Here is a 21951-nt window from a genome sequence, read left to right on the forward strand (position 1 = left end):
CAACAGTTGTGTCTTCATCACTTCATTGAATATGATTTTTAAGTTTTTCTAAGCGCACAGATCATGGACATTAAACTTTTCATATTCACTCAACTTATATATTATATGAGTACTACACAATTTGCTCAAGTGCCATAGCTAACCATTTGATGGACATGTGACAGGAAAACACTTTTAAAACCCACAGACCTTAATTCGAAATTCTGGTGAGACGAAATAAAGAGTAAAAGATCTTGCCTATAAATTCCAGGAAATCCTACTTATTTAATGTTTTTATTGACTCTTAATTTGAAATCCAAAAATCATATTTTAAAACCTACAGTATCCCCCTTTGAAGCATAATGCAGTGGACACAAAGTTGCACCAAACTCCTCAAATTTGCACTGAAGCAGAGTATTTGAGTAAACGTCCTCTACTGCATTTCTATGTACCCGAATACTTACATACCTACAATCTTTAAACAATAAGCGTCTGCATGCAGAACCTTTACTTGTGTTTTTACACAGAAGTGCTCCACTTTACAACAAAAAGACCTGAATATTTCCTCTAGCTTTCATTGACGGATTAAAACTAAAATGCTGTGATGTTTCTTGCATCATGTGTCTTTGTGTCTGCATGTTGTTGTTGTCATCACGTCTCTAATTGAACATCTGCTAATTAAGTGGGTCTCTTCATTACATTTTTGCCCCTGAGTGGTTGTCTTGAGACTCTCTGTGGTCATTTCCCCGCCTTTGACCAGAGCGCAGTGGCTTTCCAACAGGAAATATTAACACTCTCTTCGTAAGGAGCAGCTGAAAACGCCTGACATTGGATCCGCTAGTCTCTGCTGCCCCCAGCTGGAAATCTGTCCCACATACACGTCATAGTTTTAATTAAAAGACCTTTAAAAAGTCTCTGTATGGTTGTGATGGTGTTTTATAATGTTTTATGAATCCACAAACAATTGAAAGAAGTCAACTAACAACTGAGCGTGTACCAGTTCTCGTTACGCACAGATTTTACGCATTTTTATTTTACGCACGACTCTGTACACATTTCTCAACATTTACTATTTTATTACAGGGATTAATGTTCCTCTGGAAGCCTGTTCCATCGTTTTCAGCCACGGCAGGAATCGCAGCCCCTTCTTTCCGACGTTGCTCCCTGCTGCTCCCTCCCCCTTTTCCCGGCTCCTCCTCTGTCCTTCTCGGTTCATCGTCTGTTCTTCCTAAACTTTGCGCTTCGGGGCTTCCTGAAGCGTCTCCATTCAATGTAGAGCCAAGCCGACAGTGAGGACCCGATGGAGGGAAACGCGTAAGATATGAACTGTAAAACATGGTGCTGGTGAACGAGCAGGGGGACCGACCTCTGACCCCGTTACCCGCACCAGAACAACTTTCCAACAGAGACTCCCGGGGGAATCGCTCGACGTAAGTCCGGATAAAGATGGAGAGGCCCGGTTTGTTTCCAGCTCCAGAGAAGTCTGCTCAGGCCTGTTGTTGTGATTATATGCTGCTCCAAACCCTCAATTTGAATTAAAGGCGTTTCTGAATTCTAACGTTTGCATGTGACGCATATATGATAGGGCGAGCTAGGTTGGATTTGCATGTAAGAAATCCATCTGTGTCAAAACTGTGTTTTTGTGCGCTATTGCAAAGTTGTAGCTGTTACCGTGCGTTTGGATTGAGATTCGTACAGCCCACTGCTGCAAAGTTAACTGTTGCTCCTCCTGTGATTGATGCACAGGAAAAGTGAGAACCGTGTGTCCACGTCCGAAGTGGAGAATGGAGGACAGAGGAGACCGAGGAGGAGAGTGTGGTCGCCTGCAGACCTCCAGCTGTGCCTCGACACGGAGTCAGACCCCTCAGAGAGCAAGAAGAAACCACCCAGCATGAGGTGAAGGGACTTTTATTGTCTTATGTGTGGCTGCTGACATAATAACAATTTAAACCTTTTACTTGATATTAATATGCAGTGTGTAAAAAGTTAATAAATGTTTTTTTTTAACACACTGTGATGTTGAGGGTGCAAAAGTAAGAGCAGGCATTTACTGTTTAGACACCAGCCTGTAAGTTGTGGACATATACATTAATAAACACTTATATCAGGTTACAACTGCATTATTGTGTGTTTTAAATTATTTATTTATTGTCAATATAGTGCTAATACTTGATACACAGGGGACTTAAAAGTACAGTGTTGGCAGTAAAATTACTTATTCTTACTTAAAGTAAGAATTCCCTCTATTTAAGGATATTTTATTAAAAGAAGACATTTTTTCACTTTTTTCTGACATTTATTAACGCAGACATTGAGTCCGTTTCTCCCTAGAAAATAATTTTTTGACTTAGTTTTGTCAGTGATAAAAATAATTGTTATTTGCAGCTTCAAACGGAACTAAATCTAAATGTAAGATTGTCAACCGTATAACATAAAACATGGTTTTTGTTGCAGAATTGGTATGTTCATAGCTAAAATTACATCAGAGTTCAACTGAGTTCCATCTCGAATGATTTATTCATGTGAGCGCTTTGGAAGAAGCAGGTTTTTGTACAAAAGTATAAACAGTTGATTTAGAAAAAGAGCTGAAATACATTATGATTAGTAGCAGTGTCTATAACCGCAACGGTGTCTAATGTCACGAAGACAAATATTACGTGAGCACAGGTGCATTTATTAAGTTAAACAGTTTCATGCATTGTGTCTGTTTACAGGGGTAATGGTTTCTGGATTAAAACCAAAACCTCCTCTTATTTGTTTTACGTACAGGCTGGTTCACTTTTAAGCTCTACTTTGTGTTTTGCCCGTGACTGGAGTTGTTCATGTCCCTTTGGAGACAGAGCTATGAACCAGCCAACGGATGAAAAAGTACTCAGATAAAAGTGGAATAACATGTTGTCAGCACTCTCAGGTCTCCAACACAGGTGTCTAGTTCATGTCAACGGTGTGTAAGCTACAGAACCAGACAGAACATTTTCCTGAGCAGAAAACCATAAAATATCGTAAACTGCGATGATTTTTATTGCAGGTGACTCGAGGTTCCCCTCAGATTTACATTCACTGCATTTCTTTACTTTCTGACTATAATTCCCACATGACTCAAAGTGTTGTTTACATGCTCTGCGGTTGCTGCATAATCGGCCGTTAGGTAACAACTGGTGATACACGCCCGGTCACGTTAAGGATGTGTATGCTTATAATATTGTGTGTGGAACTGTAGAAGTGACACTGTAACTTCAGGAGCCGACACAGCTCACCCGTCTCCTTCAGGTGTTACTATGTTACACAACCATAAACACTGATCTTCTGCTTGTCAGATTGAAACCTGCGGCACAGCTTTCACTAATGTTGAGTCCAAGTGACTTTGAAACCAAGTTCGACATGAAGAAATCACAGCCCAGCCAGGTATGGACACACTGTGGCTTTACAATATTCTCCAAACGTTTCACTGATGTAACATTTTTTTAAACGCCTCAAAACAATAAACCGTCTGTTCCGCTGTTTTCTTAGTTATCAAAGTCAAATGCTCAGTATCACAAGTTATTCAAGGACGTAGATAAAGACGAGTTGCTCAAACAAAGTAAGTTCCAGCTTCTTTTATTTTTACATGAGAATGAAAAGCAGAGAAAGGTTAGATTTTTTTTTCTATAAATGTGAAGAGCTGTTGTGTTTTCCCCAGGTTACACCTGTGCCCTGCAGAAAGACATTTTATATCAGGGGAAAATGTTTGTCTCTGATAACTGGATCTGCTTCCACTCCAAAGTCTTTGGCAAAGACACCAAAGTATGACACCGTTACAGAAAGAAAGACATTATTTGCGTTCAATGCCCAGTTGAGTGAGTATTAAATTTAAAAGTGTGTTTTTTCCTCTGCAGATTTCAATTCCAGTGACGTCTGTGACATTTATCAAAAAAACTAAAACTGCAATATTAGTACCAAACGCCCTTGTGATTGAAGCTGCAAGTGAGCAGGTAAGTATCTTTGAGACGATTAAAAAAAGTTTCATTTGACATTAACATCAAAGTGACTCTAAATTACTGTTTTGCAGCATGTATTCGTGTCCTTCCTCTCTCGAAACACCACCTATAAATTTCTAAAATCCATCTGCATTCATTTGGAGGTACGTACCTTTTTCTATACACGTTATAGTGAAACCAATTGGACCTGAAGTGATTTACTAATTGATTGTGACTAAATAGTTTCTACCTTTATGTTTCTGAAACTCTTAAATTGAACAACACGGGAACGAGAGTAGGACTAAAACAGCGGAGCAATCAATTAGTAAGAGAGAACTCTGTACATTAATCTGATGATAAACTAATGTCACCGTTAATTAAATATCTCTGTATTTTGGATCGTTGTATGGAAAAATTGCAATACGAAGGAAATAATGACGGGCTATTCAGCACTAATTTTACAGTCTAAACAAAAACACAATTGGCAGCTTAATCATTAATTAAAAGCCTGAAGCTGCATTGAATTCTACTTATTAACACATAATACACCAAAGTCTACCTGTCCACCGTCAACCAATAGTAAGGACTGGCTGGTGAGCCAGGCTGGAAAGAGCCTGACATTTCCCTCAGGGGTTGATGGAGACCAAAAGCAGAACTAAATGGAAGTGAAAGCTGGCAATATGTTGACATGTATGGAAGGAAAATCCACTGTTTGCCACCTGCCCACCACCACCATTGGGGGAGAGGTGTGCTGTGAACTAAAGGCAGAACGATTCTTTGTCTTACCTTCAACAAGTGTCAAGAAACACACTCAAATACAAATGTTGCCATGTCTCTGATGGGTTTCTAAGGCAACCGGTTGCTAATACAGTAGCAGTTGCGAGGTTAAAAGGCTGCTTTGGGTCAGTGCTGTGTTTACACGTTGTTCTGATGCTGCAAAGTGTCGAGCAGGAGAAATATTTCACTGAAGTGTGTACGCTGTCATTTCAGGGGGATAAAACCAGCAGCCCCGTCACTTCCTTGTTTGAAAACAGCTTCAGAGTCCACTGCCCCTCGGCCCTTCCTCTGGTCAGTCAGTGTGTGTGTGTGTGCGTGCGTGTGTGTGCGCATTGGACGTTTTCGGTTTGACGTTTGCCATTGTTATTATTATTGCTCTCATGTTATACAATACCACTCTGCATGTGGGATCCATTGTATGCTTTCCTGTGTGTGCACTGCAGGACTTTGCCGGAAACTTCTCTGACCTTGATGGGGTGGTGCAGCACAGATGGCAGAAGATGATGGAGAGCAGCAGTTCGGGGTCTCAGACTCCAGATTATGAAAAAGCCAGCGGTGTGTGCTGCATCCTCACCACTTTCTGTATATTTCTACCCTTTGAAAAGCTGCCATACTTTACTTTATACATTTTGTTTGGGCATCCAGTTGCACTGTGGCACAGTTTTGCTTTAGTTTGCAGATAACTGGAGTGAAGCCAGGTGAAATTTGAGCTATTGCTTTTTGTTAAAATGAAGATAGCGATGATCCTTTTCACTAATGAAAGAACTTTTCAGCTTATTGTTTGTGTCTTTCATAAAATCAAACCAGCTGGTTTCGTTTTAGAAGCTGACATTTAGCAGATCTGTAATAGTTAGGCTAAGGTCACAAGCTTCTCTGTGTTCATTTGAGCAGACTTCACCAACCTCCCAGACACTTTTCTGAGTGCGGTGAAAAGTGGAGAGGTTTCAGTTCATGCAGATGTCCACCTCCAGACTCCAACCCAACAATGTGGAGCTGCCCTCAAAAACGGTAACTGAATATCTCGGGCTCTCAGGGTAAAAAGAAGCTTTGTTAAAAAAAGCTTTGGGTTTCTCTCAAGGAATTAGCTATCAGTAGGAATCACAATGAGCCTCGTTCACCGAAGTTCTTTCTTCATTTTGTTCTTAAGAAAAGTCTTTAGAAAAGTGTTCACGATAGATTTGTCACGTTTGTTCTTAAAATGGTAATTGAAAGGGCATTCGAGTTGTTCCTGTTCAGCACAGGTAAATGCAATTGCCCATAAAAGGTCACGAGGCTGCACACACAGGAACCTCACACAGAACGTGAAAAGTGAAAAAAAAACATTGAACACTTTTAGTAGCATCAGAAGTAGATATAAAACAACAACACACACAAATACAAAGATGCATGGGATGCAATGCAACATGCTGCTCATCCAGACTCACTGAGGAGAAGACTGAGGACTGGTGGAAGCAAATGCCTCCAGTCCCTCTACACCTGTAGAAAAGAAGAACACGCAAAAACATTTATTCTGGTCAAACATGTCAGCACTTAAATGTTTGTGAGTGTGGTCATGAGTGTGTTTCCCCGAGAACGAATGCCAAAGAAGAAAACATTGAAAACTGCACGAGTGTGTTATAAGAAGAATGTTTGGTGAACGAGGCAAATGTTTATCCTCACATTTCAGTGACAGTGTCGACTGGGTCTAAAGTTGTTTATTAGCACGTTATCTCACTGACCCAAATGACGCTAAGTCTTGAAACCAAATAAGCATATTTCCAAAATATCAGGATATTCCCGCAGATTTGCAGCTTATTTGTTTGTTTCCAAAGAGTAAATTGCAGTCGAAGAACATATAGCCTCGGCCTAATGAGCGTTTCTCGTTCTGTTTGCTCTATTTTAGGGTCTGCCAAGCCGACCTGCGGTACCACTGTCAGTGACAAGTCCTCACAGCCCAAGTTGTTACACGCCATCCTCTTAATCTATTTGTGTTTGTGAGTGACTGTTCTCTCTCCAAACGTCCTCCGCAAAGTTCCATTGTCTGGGCGTGTTAGCAATTGTTCGGTGTTGTTAGTATTTCAATACTCACCTGTCATGTCTTTGTGTGTCTAAACAGAGTTAGTGTCCTTGTGTTGTCCTCCTGTTACATGGCCTTCAAGATTGCGGCTCTCGAGCATCGGTTGAACTCCTTGGTGTCGGTGGGCGAATACATCCACACCGAGTAAGAGCTGGATTCACAGTTTGTTGAGGAGATTCAAATATGGTCCACTCTACTCCTTACTGGCGGCAAATGATGTCACGTGCCAGAATAAAGTTTCGGTGTACAACACGACGCATAATGTCGTTAATGGTTTAGTGTGAATTTTGTTGCAGAAATGCTGTAAGTCAGAGGGTCCAGGATAAAGTGAATACTCAAATCTATGGGGAACTGTCTACCAACCTGTTCAAGCTTGAGAAGGTTTGTCTAGTTTTGTGGACCACACTGACAGTCCATCCGCTTATTATCATACTGTTTATTAAAACATTATGAGGAGATTTGCATGGAGGAAGTGTTTCCTACTGTTTAGTCAAAGAGGGTGTGATCTGAATTACCATAAGTCACTTGAGAGTGGAATTCTACAAAATTATCATTTTTCATTTTGGAAAACGCACTTCAAGGGACAAACTAGAGATGACTAAAACGCTGTTAAAAGATTATTATTATTTGAAAATAAGATAACATAGGAAGATTAAGATTAATATGCACAAGAAATAGGAAAGAGAAATAAAGGCAATGAAAACAAAAGAAGTATAAAAGAAATAAACAGTTTTAAAGGTTGCTAACCACTGAAATGAAAATCTTGACTAGATTTATGTGACCACTTGCTGATCTGTAAGAAACTAACCACATATTTCGTCCTGCACTTATGAACAACCCAAGGACTCGGGTTTCCCGGTTCGTGGATCAACAAAACAACATATTTTTGTTGATTTTACATTGAGTCTTTTCTTCAAAACAAATAGCGTATAATCACTGTTAGTGAGCTCTAAAGGGGCCGGTAGCAACATTTTCCAACTCCTGTTAAAGCCAGGCCAGCAGTTTTCCTCTGTTTCTCGCCTTTATGCTAAGCTAAGCTAACCCACTGCTGCCGTAGCCGCAGCACAATCATCCTAGTGTTGTCTGTCTTTTGCTTAAAAACCCGGAAACATTCCTTCATATAGATGCATGTCATTTACTAATTGTCATCCAAAGCATTTAACAACAGTTTAATGCGTTTTTTCTCTAGACGTTTAATTTTTGTTTCGTCCTTCAGGTTCAAAGAAACCTCCAGAAACTACTTGAAGACACTTAAAAGAAGACCTGTCTGTCTGTCTGGACAGCAGACATAGAGTGCATCACAAAGCACAGACAGGTTGTACAGAAAGCCTTTCTTAAAGTATATGAACTTAAATTGTGCAATAAGAGCTTCTTCTCTCCTTTCCCCCACTCAGGACTGTTTCATCACCTTCTTTAAACTAAAAGGATGTTTGCACAATATTTTCAACGTGCATTCGGACATGTACACTTTTCCTTACAGTGCGTGATGTCTACAGTCAGAATTTCACAGCACTTTTGTCAATATTTTCAAGCTGCTTGGGCTTTTACATGAGTAGAAGTTAGTTTAGTGAATTCATTCATCTGTATTTTGTAACCGTGTAAAGGACAGACATGTTTCTTAGCTTACATCTGAAGAGCTTCTCAAATGATCTTTCATTTTGTTGCTGTCCGGTGTTTATGTATTAAAAGACCAGTCATTCATTCCAGGAACAAAAGAAGCTTGTGCTTTAAACCACGGTGGTGTGGTGACCTTTCAGTTTTCCTTTAGATGACAGATTGTGTCTTTCCATATCCCATTTATAACTGCATCACACTCCTAAAATAAATGGCTTGTGTGAGAGTGGATTTGCTTAAGGAATATTTTTTATCTGCAAAATCCAACCTGCTATTACAGTTTGACCGTTTATTCGATAACAGTGCATCATATTTTCTAAATTATATAATCATGAAGCAGTTAATGTGAAAGAGATTTAGTCTCTAAATTAACTTTAAAAAAAAAAACAAGTAAAATTATCCACTATTTTACCACAAAAACATAAAAAGAATACAAATTTGTTGACACCACTTTGTTTTTAACTCTGTCCAACCTTCATTAATAATGTCACATCCACACAGATTTGTGATATAATGCGCTAAAATTCTTTGTGCGTCACAGGGCCTCTCCATTAAGAACCATACACAGCAGAACACTTTCTCTGGATTCAGATCTCTTACATGGCTCATGATCTCTTAAAAAGGAGCTAAACTGGCTTTATAATGTAAGTAAAAACTAATTATTTTATATGTGATAGTACATCAATGACAGGGGCCGTTTGCACTTCTGCCTTTCTTCGTTTGATTCCTCTGTTTGCGACATTGTAGGTGTGTACGAACTGGTCTTTACTGACAGCTCCCTCACCCTCACTCTGGTTGTGTTGTGCATGTTAGGGCAGGATAAGTTGTCCTGTTTATTCCTATTAGTGCAGGCGTCATCAGAGCATAATATCAGTTTACACATGAATGGAGTCTCATCAACTAGAGTGACTAAAAACACCCGTGTGGATGTGCAGAGCAGGTAATTTGAAGGTAGCTGCTGCTGTCAAATAAATAATACAAACTAAAGTGCATCGAGATTTTCGTAAATAAAGTAAATGGTAAGTACATTTACTTTGACTTCGCTCCTCTGTTTTCTGCCTTAAAAATGGTCTGTGCTCCGTTTTTCTTCTCCACATCTGACTGTATCTATGTGCTCTGTCCTCTTCACTCCCACTCTGTGGTGACTCATTTTTATTTATTTTTTCAACATGTGCCTCTTTTTTTTTCTTCTTCTACTGCCATTTAAAACATACCCTTTTATGGCTCATGTGATCACACAAAAATCTGGAGGAAAAGTACAAAACAGTGCATGGACACAGTAACATAAATCGGATCAAAATGGTGAAGCGCTCATGTGTGGTGAGGTCTCATACATTCACAAATATATAAATACAAATATTGGTAGACTGAAATGTGAATTGTATTAATTTGAAATGTATTTGAACTAGAGTTAAGAAATAGACATGGAGTTTCTATTTAAGCACAGTGAAACAAGTACTTGCACTTTTACTTGAATATTTTAGCATTGTGTACTTGTACACACCATTTTTAAGAAGAAAGAAGAAAATATTTATTGTCAACTAATTTCATTGTAACGTAGGTATAATGTGTATGTCCTCAGCGACAATTAAACATCTCCTCTTCTACAGCTTCTTTTTCTCCTCAATTTCATATTTGTTCTGTACACTGCAAACAAAGGTTAAACTTTCAATTATACCTGTACATACAGGTGTATAATCTATAATAATAATAACACATCATTGTTTATTAGTGGATCATATTTTGTACTGAAAATCTGAATTTGCAAAGTAACTGAAGCTGCAGATGTAATAAAAGTTAGGTGAAATGGAAATACTGCAATAAAATAGTACTTGAGTAAACCACTACTACTAGTAGCAGCACATTTTATAAATGCTGCAACACAACATAAAAAAACAAAAACCCGCTATAATCAAACAGGAACATTTTAACTAATAAATATGATGTGGATGTGTGGGAGCTGCTGCTGCTCTCACAACTCCCGCCCACTCCGGACTTTTGAACCAATCACCTTCTCTCCTTCACTTCTCGTCTGCCCATCAACCCGCGTCCAGCCCACCGCATGACGTAACGCCCAGTCTCAAAGTGCAATGGCGATATTGGACAATAACAGCCGTCGCTTTCGGGGACCACATCTGTATTATGTGGCTAACGTTGAAGAAAACGCCTCCAGTCGGCTGCAAAACCACATTTAATATAGGCACAGTGCACGAGCGTCAACCTGCGACCGGAAAAGGTGATCTGACAGCCTCTGCACGCGATGACAGTTTAGACTAAAACGCTGGTAAGTGCAAACTCTGCTAATTGTACCAGCATTTGCAAATGCTCTGTCAGTAAATGGTTTCTTGCAGGCAGCAAGCTTCAGATTTCCAAGGGGTGTGGCGGCGTGCTGGGTACCACTTCTGACTAAAGGATGCTGATAGCTTAGTAACGAGGACGGAGAGGAGAGGAGACCCACAATGGATGAATTTGTCAGCACCGTTACCGGGGAGGCTGAGCGGAGCAGACGGAGAAGCAGCCCGATCATCATCCGTCACTTTGTGCCAAGTCAAGCAGGGGGATGCACGAATGCAGAGTGGAAATGTAAACAAAGGGTGTGGGCCTTCCAGCTGGCCTGTGATGCTCAGGAGTCCTGTGTGATGGCTGACGGGGCGCTCGCTCAAAGGCTCAACACACTAGTTATTGTTGCTTTAACGGGTTTTGGTGTGATAGGAAGCAGGAAATCTGGGATTGTGGACTTTGGAGCATCATAACCAGCCGTTTGTGGCAGCTTCCTTTAGCAGTGTTCACGTTTTAACTGTCGTTTGACAGCATCTGCAAAACGAGTACAAACTCAGCAATTACCGAACTCCCTCTCTGGTAGATGTCACACGATGTTTTGCAGCCAAAATTGTTCAATTAGGAGCTTTCATAGACGTTACAATATTGGAATATGGCCCATGTAAAGTGACAGAAAGTGACACATCTTCTGTTGATACAATAATCATCAATAATTGTCAATAATTAGGAAGATTTGTTAGTAAAGAAAATAATCAACAGACTTAATGATGAAAAAAATCCCTACTTTGCAGCTCTGGCCCGTAGCAATATGCGTTCACATTTAAACGTACGTGGCAAACTTAAGTGAATTTACATGTTCGCACATCCTGACAAGGAAAAATTGAAATAAACAAATACATGCAGATAAAACACTGTGCAACCTCAACATCGATAATCCATTGGTTATATTACTGGTTAGAAAGAGTGTCCCCTGATTTATTATTAATCTACTTCTGTTTACATATATGATTAGTTAGACAAATGTTGGAAGGTGCTCATCTGAACAGCGCGGCCTTTCACACCTTTTAAAAGTCTCGTCGAAATCATGTTTGACCTTTTTTTGTTTTTTTTTGTTTATACTGTGGTTGCACTGTGTTGATTTGACAATGCTAAATTGAATGATCTGTTCAATTTTATTAGATATGATGATAAGTATAAATAATCATAATGCCAATGTAAGATGGTTACTTTTATTTTGGTACTTTATTGTTAATGCTAATACTGTAGTTTTATTCAAGTAAAATTTCAATTACCGACTTTTTATTTACAACAGCAATGTGGTATTTTTACTTGCCACTGTAAATGCCTTGTAAAGGGTCCTAATAGCAAATTGTTGCCTTTAATATTAAAATATATGTGAGCATAATTATGTTCCCAGCAATAAGAAACAACACAAATCCTAATAAATAATAAAAACATAACAGACAAAAAGAAGTAGCAACATCGTATATGGTTCTTGGAAAGTGCATTTTTTTTACCTGAGAAAACCTCCAGGCAATGAAGCATCACTTAATGTAAGGTTGTGAACAGGTTGTAAAATCTCCTCCAAATGATGTCACCTTTCTAGGCTTTCTTGGAAGTTTGCTTGCAATTTACAGCTAATTAACAGCTAATTTGATCAAACTAGAAGGAAAATTTGGAAAATATGTGAGTAACTGATATTTTCTTCTTTGTATAGGTCAAGCTCATTTTATTCGAATGTCGTGACATATTGTTTCTTTCGCAGGTGCGACGTGTGAACAGACACCATGGCCACACAGGAACCGTCCCCTCCTTCGTCCATGGAGAGCAATAAACCTGGCTTCCCGAAGAAGATCCTGGGCAACAAGCTGGAGGACAAACACCTGTGCAACTGCTGTCACAACATACTCAGACGACCGTTTCAAGCTCAGTGTGGACATCGCTTCTGTTCCTACTGCTTCAACCGGACTGTGAGGTGAGGAGCTGCAGAATTACTTCTACGGCAAAAGACGTGAGATGTCACAAACTGAATTTGACCTCTCCTCAGTCTGCATATCAACATTTGACGGTGTGTAGGCTCAGATTGTCAGTACAGAATTTGAGTTGTGCAAGTAGGAGAACAGAATTATGAGCTCAAAATATTATATAAGCATCAGGGAAGCATCATCAAGTGTGAAAAGAAGTTGGATATTCACACCAGTTTTCGGTGCTCAAAGCAAAAAGTCATCCTTTTCATTTGACCTGGAAGTGAAGGGTCATCATGTTAGACCCTTCCCTGCACTTTCAGAATAAAAGCTGGAGTTGTTTTTTTTAAACCACCAGATGGAGACAAACATTGGTATTTAGTTTTAGTTTTATCTTGAAAGTCAGATTGTGTTGTGACTAACATTGATATTTTATTAGAGAAAATAACATTCATGAATGAAACTCAGTCAAACAGACGGCATTTTTAGAATAGCCTTGTCCCAAATTCAATATAATGGCTTGAATATACTGGGGGACTTTGTAATACAAGCAATACAGTCAAAAGTTTGACAAAGCCTTTGTGTTATATTGAAATGGTGCTTGATCATTAAATTCGGGGCGAGCGTCAAGTAGCGTGTGCACATTTTCTGTTTGTTTTTTGCATTTAGGATTAATCTAATGAATCACATAGTAATTTGCTCATCATTGCTTTTTCCTTTGTGAAGAGTTTCTTTCATTGGGATGTGAATGTGTGCTCATAATACTTTTAGTGCTTTGTCCATTCTTCCGACATCGGTATGTTTCCTTAAGGAACTTTGAGTGCATTTTTGGGACATTTGGAGTTGTGGAAAAAGTACTCGGTTCTCTTGTTTCAGTACAAGTAGCAATACCAGAGTGGAGCCCATTGTAGCCAATAATGATACATCATCATGATATTTGTTAGTTATATTTTGTATGAAGAATATGAACCTACGATGTAACTTAAGTAAATTCATCTTAATTTAGCGCCTTAGGTAAAGTAAAATATTTACCACTTAAAAAGTGGTGGAGTAGAAGTAAAAAGAATTGTAAATTCTTAGTTACTTCAAAATTGTGCCTACAGTAACTATAATACTTAATTACTTACCGTAGCTGGGTATCTAGTGTTTTTGCAGTATATCAATGTAAATTGCTGTTTCATTGCAGTAATGGGCCCCAGAAATGCAACGCCTGCATCAAAGAGGATATTTTTGAGGAGCCGACATCAATTTTAAAACAAGGATGTGTGAGTATGTTTTTTATGCACGTTTTATGTACGTTTTTTTCTCGCAGAGAACAAGCAACTTTTTTGTTGTATTCAAAACACGTCTTTGTGCAGTATTAGTACTACTACTGTATGACAGCAGCTTGAATAAAGAATGAGTGTTTATTTCCTCAATGAATCATTTGTTTTAAAAAAAAAAATGTCACAAAACTGCGGAAAAAGTCTTCAGATGTCTTCTTTTGTCCAACCAGATCCCAGATAGTGTTGCATAAGAACTTTGCTTGCGATTCCCTTTTTTTCCTTTACATCTATTTCTGTTGTTGGACTCCCGGCTGTAGCCGTGATTTTTTTCTAGAAACGTTTGCAATCAATGAATCCGTCTAATGCTACAGTCACAGCTCAAAAACCCCCAGCAATATTTGAAACGTTGAGGGCTTGTAAGAACAGAATTTTAGAACTGATTAAACTGGTCAAGGAATTGGCTATTGATTGTGAGATAAATAATCATTAACTATTTGAAAAAAAGATCATTAAGCTTTGACTGGTGCACAGAAACAAGAATTTTGTGCTTGTTACACTGGACATTTTCACATTTTACAGACAAAGCAAATAATCTGCACATAAATTCTTTGCACTGAAAACATCAGCTGTGCGTCTTTCTGAATTCACAGCTAATAACACACACAAATGTCTGTAGCACTGAACAAATGTTGGCAGATGATATGCAGGGAATGAACTGTATACATAGCCAAACATGCTTGTGGGTCAATATGCAGCGTAGAAATAATCTACACAGTAGAACAGGGCAGTTGGACCAGAATTGCAGTAACTCAAGTGTGACAGCAAATTCTTTAGTTTTCTTCTGTTTTTTTTCCCCAGGCTTTTCCCGACAACGCAGTTCGAAGGGAAGTTGAAAGCCTATCAGCTGTTTGTATCAATGAAAGCTGCACGTGGACAGGAAGTATCAAAGAGTATGAGGTAAAAATATGTTTAAGAATATGTCTTATGAACTCATTCTTCTACATTTGGCTACTTCGTTGTGTCTGTGTCTGTAGACCGTTAAGGCCCCCAGGCAGCCATAATGACATATGTTGACATATCACAAAATTTTGACTTTACTTTCCATAGCTGAACCACGAGGGCAAGTGTGAGTTTATGATCATCCCGTGCCCCTCCTGTAAAGAAAGAATTCGCTTTAACGAACAAGAGCGCCACAACGAGCGAGAATGCCCGGAGCGTACACTCAACTGCAAGTACTGCAAGGAGCCATTCCACTTTAAAAATATCAAGGTTAGAAATGATTAATTTAGATATCAGATGCTTGGCTCATTCTCTGCCTGTGCAGCACATCACTGCAGCTCTTTGTGCATCATCAAATGAAACAATGCCAATTTTCTTTTTCAGGCACATGATGAGATCTGTCCCAAGTACCCGATGATCTGTGAAGGCTGTGCCAAGAAGAAAATACCTAGAGAAAAGGTAAAAGCTGTAAACAACATATAGGAAAAAAACTGAAGCATTTTGTTGCAAAAAAGGTCATTTATTCCCAGTCTGTGCCTCTCATGTGCTGTTATGGCATTGAATTCAAAGAGCTAAGCTTTTGTTTTTTTCTTAAACGTATGTACCTGGAAGTGTTTAAAAGACCAGTTAAGTCATTTAACAACATTTATTGCTGTTCTGAAGTTGATTCCAGGATCCCCAAAGACCTTTCCAACCATCTGGAGGAACAATATTTAGAAAAAAAAAGAAAAAAGTTTTCCACTCCATTTTCCAAGCTATCATATGCCTGATCTCTCTGCTTGGACAAGAGAGAGACAACTTTAACACATCCCTCTCTAAAAAATACAAATTATTTTTTCCATACAACTTCTCCCGTACAATACAAGACAAATTTAAAGGTGGAATCAGAAAGTAACACAAATAACCCTAAAACATTGATCAAACTGGTACTTTCGAGCTGCCATTTTTGTCTTTGGATTTGGATCAAAGACTCCCAACTTGGAAAATAAATATTTAAATTTCTAAAAAAAGATTACTGTGTTTAGCTTAATGAGAATAGATACGAGACACAAACTGGGGCAACACTAGTAGCTCCTACATGTGTGTTTGTTAATCGTTCAATTAAAAATGATACTCAATGCTTTTTATTGTTTATTTTTCTAGTATGTGGACCATATTAAGTTCTGCAGCAAATTCAGAACTCCATGTCGATTTCATGTCGTGGGATGTGATATGTCTGTAAGTGGCTTGAATTACTCTTCAACAATTCGTTTTATATGTTCACAAACACTTAGCTTATATACATTCTATATATGTTATATTTGTTTCTGTAGAAAGATCCCGTTTTGATGTTTAGCTTGTCATCTCCATTTCTGAAGGTGGAGAAGGAAAAGATTCATGACCATGAGCGTGCCTATGCCTACGAGCATCTCAATCTTTTGCTGCACTACATTATGGGCATGAAAGTCAGCATGGAGGGCCTGCAGCCCCAGGGACTGGAACTAGCCGGACACAAACTGGTGGAACTCCAGCAGTCCCTGAGGCAGCTCGAGGCCAGAGTGTCCCAGCTCAGCACCACCTCCTCTGGGCCTCCCGTGCAGGGAGCTGCCGCCTCCTCCTCATCCTCCGCCTCCGGTCCCCCTGGTCCACCTGTTTCAGCTCCTCTGCCTCCACCTCCCACTCTGGCTCCCACTCTCTCTGTGTCTACCTCCTTCACACCCCTGCCCAGCTCGGTGGGCGCAGCGCTGGAGCTCCAGCTCCACAGCGAAAAGACCAAGGTGGCCGAGCTGGGCCGCAGGTGTACGGAACTTGAAGTTAAGTCTGGCACGTTTGAAAATGTGGTGTGTGTCCTGAACAGAGAGGTGGAGAGGTTTGCCACCACCTTGGAGGCCAGCAACCGTCAGCATAAACTGGACCAGGATAAGATCGAGGCTCTGAGTAATAAGGTATAACATCAGGAGCATCAAAAATCACACTCCTCCCTCGCAGAAATATGAACACATAGTTTAAGAATCAGTTTGACTTACACTTTCTGAGGATCCAATTATTTCCATTATTGCCCATAGATCTTCTCTGACACCACATGAAAAGTGAAAGGTTTTCTTCAGCATCAAAGTCACCCAGTGGTTTTCAGGGTATCTGTACATATGCTAACAGATAATTCAGCATACCTGTAGTGGGGACAGTTTGGCAAAATGTACACAAATGTTGACAAAAAAACACACAACTGAATTCACTGAAACCATCACACTGCGTTTTAAATCTTCCAAAGCACTAAAACATAAGGCATGATTATCCCCAGAATACAAACAAGGTGAAGAATGATCACAAGAGTAACAGAAAAGAGCAATAATTGACATTCAGTCATTTAGTCGACACGTTTATCCAAAGCGACTTAACAAGTGAGGTACAAGGCAGCAAACATCTAAGTCAAGGAGAAAACATCTAAGCGAAGTCCTATCAGAAAAGTGTTCACATTTCATGAGATGCAAGTGCATGAAAGAGCAGAAAGGACGTTTTCATTTTCTAGGTGCGGCAGCTGGAGAGGACAGTGGGGCTGAAGGACCTGACAGTTGCAGAGATGGAAGGTCGACTGAGGGAAATGTCTGCCACTACCTTTGATGGCGTCTTTGTCTGGAGGATCTCTGATTTCGCCAAAAAGAGACAGGATGCCATCGCAGGTCGAGCCCCCGCCATGTTCTCACCAGGTAGGTCCATCTATCATACAGCATAGAAGTCTTAAACAGCACCAAAGGTTGGATTCTAATTACATCTGGAAACATCGTAACAGGTCAACTTTTCTTTTTTAAATCCAGCAACGATTGCAATGCAACTGAGTTGTCAAAGGTGATGGCAGTTGTTTCTCTCTCTCTCTCTCTCTCTCTCATGACTAAAGCTAAATTTCTGTTCTCTTTGCTTCCAGCCTTCTACACCAGTAAGTACGGCTATAAGATGTGCCTGCGGATCTATCTGAATGGAGATGGGACGGGGCGTGGCAGCCACTTGTCCTTGTTCTTTGTGGTGATGAGGGGACTGAGTGACGCACTGCTTAAATGGCCATTCAATCAGAAGGTAAAAGTCCCGCAGACAATACAATATACTAACTTTATTTCCTGCACAGTCAGAGGTGGTTTGAAAGTTTTTCGACAATGTATCATGAACATTATGTCTCACTTCTCTTATTTACAGGTGACTCTGATGCTGCTGGACCAGAGCAACAGGGAACACATCATTGACGCCTTTCGACCTGATGTCACTTCCTCCTCCTTCCAAAGACCTGTGAGTGAGATGAACATTGCCAGTGGCTGTCCACTCTTCTGTCCGCTCTCCAAGCTGGATGGCAAGAACTCTTACATTCGAGATGACACCATCTTCATCAAAGCAATCGTGGACCTCACCGGCCTCTAAGTGGCTGCGCAGGGTGTCACAGTTTGGAAACCAGGCAGCTCTTTGACCATTAAAGCTTCACTTTGGCTCAGTTGTGGTCCTTTTTAGGGCTCTGTTCAGGCATGTAAACGTCCCTGCAGCTTTAAGGGGACAGACATGCTTGGAGCTGTATGCTGCACGTGGCTGCGGTTTGCAGCCGTCCAGATGGCGCTGGCATTAATCACACCTGGAGAACCACTGTCATTGTACATTTTGGGTGCAAAAAGTTTTTTTCTTCTAACATCACGGCACCACTCTCATGGTGATAAAATGTCACTTCTCTTCTGCGCACAAGTTTTCCGTTACACAGATGTAAGCACCACTGCATCGTGGTCAGTACAGTAGAAGCAGAGATGCAATAGTGTATTGTTGTGATGGAGTATGTTTGAAGACTCGGGACGCTACAGAACACGCAGATTGTATTAGTACAGGATTGTAGAGTGCAGATAGTTAATGTGATCATTCTGTCGCTGTAGAACTCTGGCAGTAGACCTACACTAGACTTAGAGCGTGGCTTTGATGCAGTAGTGGCTTTTTCTTGCAGATTGTGGATATTGTGAGCTTCTCAGTTCCATTGTTGAGTGATTTTGCATAGACAAACGTGGAGTTATGTTATGAATAAGATTACAGGCATTTTTTCTGCCTTTTGTTGTGCAAAGTGCATGCCGCTGGCAATTTAGGTACGAAATTGTTCCTTAATTCGATTGAGCTTTATGAAGGTTCCTCATTTGTTGTTAAACTTGTTCGTGATTTAGCCATCCGTGATGGTGGACATTGCCTGCATGTCTTTGGATTCAGGCTATTTACATGTAAAGTTAGTGTTGCGTATTTGTTCCTATTAGGGGTCGGTGGTTCTGATTGGTGGTTTGGTACATCTGTGGAAGATACAGTGAAGTTACCAAGGTGTCAGGGCAGCTTGCCAGTCAAGCCTGAGGCATAGAACTTAAGCTAAAAGCTGGAGTTTTCCCCAGGATATGCTCACTAGCTCACATCTCAACACATAGTACTGTGCCCCACCACAGATTGAGGTCAACACAGATTCCATGAAATGAAGGAATTTTTTGTTCCTTGTTTTACAGTGTTATACAGTGCATATGTGTTTCTGCTGCTCTAAGATAGAATACTGACGTGAACTAATATATATGTTGGTGCAAATATACATGAATGTGGAGGTTGTGTGTGTGTGCGGACGTCAAGAGGCCAAAACCAGGAGATTGTGTTACTTTATTGTGGGCTATGGGCCATTTTTTTGACAATGTCTTTTGCAGATTGATGTTTGGTGCTGCTTCAGATAGCTCTTCAAACTTTAGCATTTTAGTGGGCTCACACTGATTTCCAGTACGGAACCACAAAAACAAACACAAGATCTCCAACATTTCCAACTGAGATGTAATTTTTCTGTGTCCACTAGAGATTGCTGTTACTTAGCATGCATGCTGAGGTTTTAAGGTTCACGCTGGCCTGTTTGAAAACCAGTCTCGACCTGTATTGAAACCTCTCTGTGCATGGGAGGCTTCAATTCATATTCACTACGGAGTTTCATGCTGGTTTACTCTGTGAGCCACGTGTGAACGGATTTATTTGTATTTGTTTGGTTAAAAATACGTAGGATAGTTATTATGTTATATCTGGCGCTGCTTCTGTTCAACAGAAACACCTGCCTATATTCATAGCAATTTATAAATATGTATCTTTCATATCATAATGTTGAAATATTCTATATATCAATGTTAATATACACAAGATGTTATAATGAACATAGTATTATTGAATACCTTATTAAATATATACCAGCTTTTTGTTTGTCAAGATGGTTTGAACGGGCCAGGTCATCCCCTTTGTGCAGTAAGGATTAGAGACTCCCTCTAGAGTGCAATATATGATAATGTCTGTTAGAATTTAATCTTGGCTTTAACGGTTTACAGAAGTCATACTCAACTCATCTGTTGCCATTTGTTTACATTACTGGTTATGGCGCTGAGGGACTGCAACCAATTTTGAACTTTCCAAGGAAATATGGTGCTTTCCTTGACATTGAGCATATGCTACTTGATTCCACTAAACTATCAGTAGCTGTTCACAAAGCTAACTGTTTAAGTGAGCCAATGATTTTTTTTTTTAATGTTGAGGAATTCCTTCTATATAGAGTAAGTGGGTTTCTATTCATAATTTAAAAATATTTCAATAAAGACTGAGCATGTAATACGTTGGGTTACATGAACTTTTTAAACCTAGAGTGTTCTTGTAATGTGCCAAAATCAAATATTACCTCCATATACTAACAATGTTGTATTGCAAGTTCTATTTTATGTTCTATGCTGAAAAATGGTGCCAAATATGTATATTTACGTTTGGGCATGTGTGTGTATGAGAGAGTGTGTGTTCATGTGTGTCATTCGAATTTGATGCATGTAAGCACCAGAGGACACGATTTATGCTGTCCCATTAAAAATGACCTCGAATTACAGACCCTCCCGAGGTTTCTGAATGTAAGCTTTTTGTAGGTTGTTGTTTTTTATTTTTGAATAAAAACACAACAGCAGTTCTGTAATCTGATGCAGTTGAATTGAACCAACTTTATTTGTGCACTTTTTAATGGTTGTTTGTCCAAACAGGGTATTTTGTTGAGTGATTTATTTACCTTGAAATCAGAGCCATATATATTCTGATGTTGGGAATTGTTGTATTGTAATGCTAAAAAGGACATGCAGTATGTAATAAAGTTTGTTTCAGCTTAGTGAGTGTTTTAACTACTTTTTTGCATTAGGTTTTATGGCACAGGACAGATCCTTTTACTAAAAGTACTAATATAATGACAATACAAATACTGGCAATACAAGTATGCACACAAAATTATGCAATTGTCATGTTAATATTGACACATCAACACATAAGAAGCACTTTTGACCAAACATTGTACCTGGGTTAGTTTTTTATTTATATATATATATATATATATATATATATATATATATATATATATATATATATATATATATATATATATATATATATATATATATATATATATATATATATATCATCTGGGATTTCAGATCTAGGTTAGTTTTAGACACTGACAACAGATTAGTATTATTTTATTTTTGTGTAAAATCTGAAAAGTAATAATTTATTTCATTTTCTTTTTTTTTGTCCTTTCGGCTCATCCCGTGAGTTCGGGGTCGCCACAGCGGGGGTCCATGCGGTTATTATTCCATACTGGTCACTAGAGGGCAATATCTCCCGAATGACCAGCCAAAACCCTTTCTCTGGCTTTAGATAACCAGTACTACAAATAAGAACCAAAAATACATGGACCGTCTATAACCATAACATTGGGATTCACCAAAGAATAAAATTATTTAGAGACGTCGATTTCATTTACGGTGAGCGGCCAAAGGTCAAATGTCCGTTATCGGCCAATCAGAGAGCTGTGACGTTTGACCTCTGACCGTTTACCGAAAATGGGATGGAGCGAGAGGATGTTAACGGATCGCCTGAGAACAACTCGGTTAATTTGCCGGTGAGTTAATGTTTCTCAAAATAAACACTTTAGCGAAATTTGGAATTAACATGGATATGACATGTATTTTATGTCAGTGAAATTTTTAATTTGCCTTCGGTGAGAGAAAATCAGCTAAGCAGCTAAATTAGCA

General features: G+C 39.4%; 3 protein-coding genes across 4 annotated transcripts in view; all 3 read left to right on the plus strand.

Moving 5' to 3' along the window:
* Window positions 1–1173: 1173 nt before the first annotated feature.
* LOC137103990 (GRAM domain-containing protein 2B-like) lies at window positions 1174–8611 on the plus strand. The gene is made up of 14 exons (XM_067484775.1): window positions 1174–1409; window positions 1726–1875; window positions 3297–3384; window positions 3490–3559; window positions 3659–3762; window positions 3855–3950; window positions 4028–4099; window positions 4926–5003; window positions 5156–5267; window positions 5604–5720; window positions 6595–6685; window positions 6808–6912; window positions 7065–7149; window positions 7985–8611. Exons 1-14 carry the CDS (start codon window positions 1315–1317, stop codon window positions 8021–8023), a joined length of 1302 nt encoding a protein of 433 aa, XP_067340876.1. The 5' UTR covers window positions 1174–1314; the 3' UTR covers window positions 8024–8611.
* Window positions 8612–10407: 1796 nt separating this feature from the next.
* Window positions 10408–21032, plus strand: LOC137103989 (TNF receptor-associated factor 2-like). Its single transcript, XM_067484774.1, has 11 exons — window positions 10408–10666; window positions 12428–12637; window positions 13813–13891; window positions 14750–14848; window positions 14999–15160; window positions 15275–15349; window positions 16034–16108; window positions 16249–16815; window positions 17400–17577; window positions 17793–17941; window positions 18059–21032. The coding sequence occupies exons 2-11, from the start codon at window positions 12450–12452 to the stop codon at window positions 18275–18277; spliced, it is 1791 nt and encodes a 596-aa protein (XP_067340875.1). The 5' UTR covers window positions 10408–10666; window positions 12428–12449; the 3' UTR covers window positions 18278–21032.
* A 743-nt stretch (window positions 21033–21775) lies between these two features.
* Window positions 21776–21951, plus strand: part of LOC137104296 (tenascin-like) — a 60150-nt gene continuing 59974 nt past the window's right edge. Inside the window, exon 1 of one of the 2 annotated variants that reach the window (XM_067485267.1) lies at window positions 21776–21818. The gene's annotated coding sequence lies outside the window, so the exon portion shown is untranslated. The remainder of the gene's footprint in view (window positions 21819–21951) is intronic. The other variant, XM_067485268.1, reaches the window with a different exon arrangement.

Source organism: Channa argus, chromosome 18, assembly GCF_033026475.1.
Source record: "Channa argus isolate prfri chromosome 18, Channa argus male v1.0, whole genome shotgun sequence".
Classification (NCBI taxonomy): Eukaryota; Metazoa; Chordata; class Actinopteri; order Anabantiformes; family Channidae; genus Channa; species Channa argus.

What these genes read in the sequence shown, in the direction of transcription:
- LOC137103989 (XM_067484774.1), top strand. Translation starts at nt 12,450, where the DNA reads ATGGCCACACAGGAACCGTCCCCTCCTTCGTCCATGGAGAGCAATAAA. An exon ending in TCGTGGGATGTGATATGTCT is followed by an intron (nt 16,109 to 16,248) that starts GTAAGTGGCTTG and finishes CCATTTCTGAAG; the next exon opens with GTGGAGAAGGAAAAGATTCA. An exon ending in AATGGCCATTCAATCAGAAG is followed by an intron (nt 17,942 to 18,058) that starts GTAAAAGTCCCG and finishes TCTTATTTACAG; the next exon opens with GTGACTCTGATGCTGCTGGA.
- LOC137103990 (XM_067484775.1), top strand. Translation starts at nt 1,315, where the DNA reads ATGGTGCTGGTGAACGAGCAGGGGGACCGACCTCTGACCCCGTTACCC. An exon ending in TCTTTGGCAAAGACACCAAA is followed by an intron (nt 3,763 to 3,854) that starts GTATGACACCGT and finishes TTTCCTCTGCAG; the next exon opens with ATTTCAATTCCAGTGACGTC. An exon ending in AGATTATGAAAAAGCCAGCG is followed by an intron (nt 5,268 to 5,603) that starts GTGTGTGCTGCA and finishes TCATTTGAGCAG; the next exon opens with ACTTCACCAACCTCCCAGAC.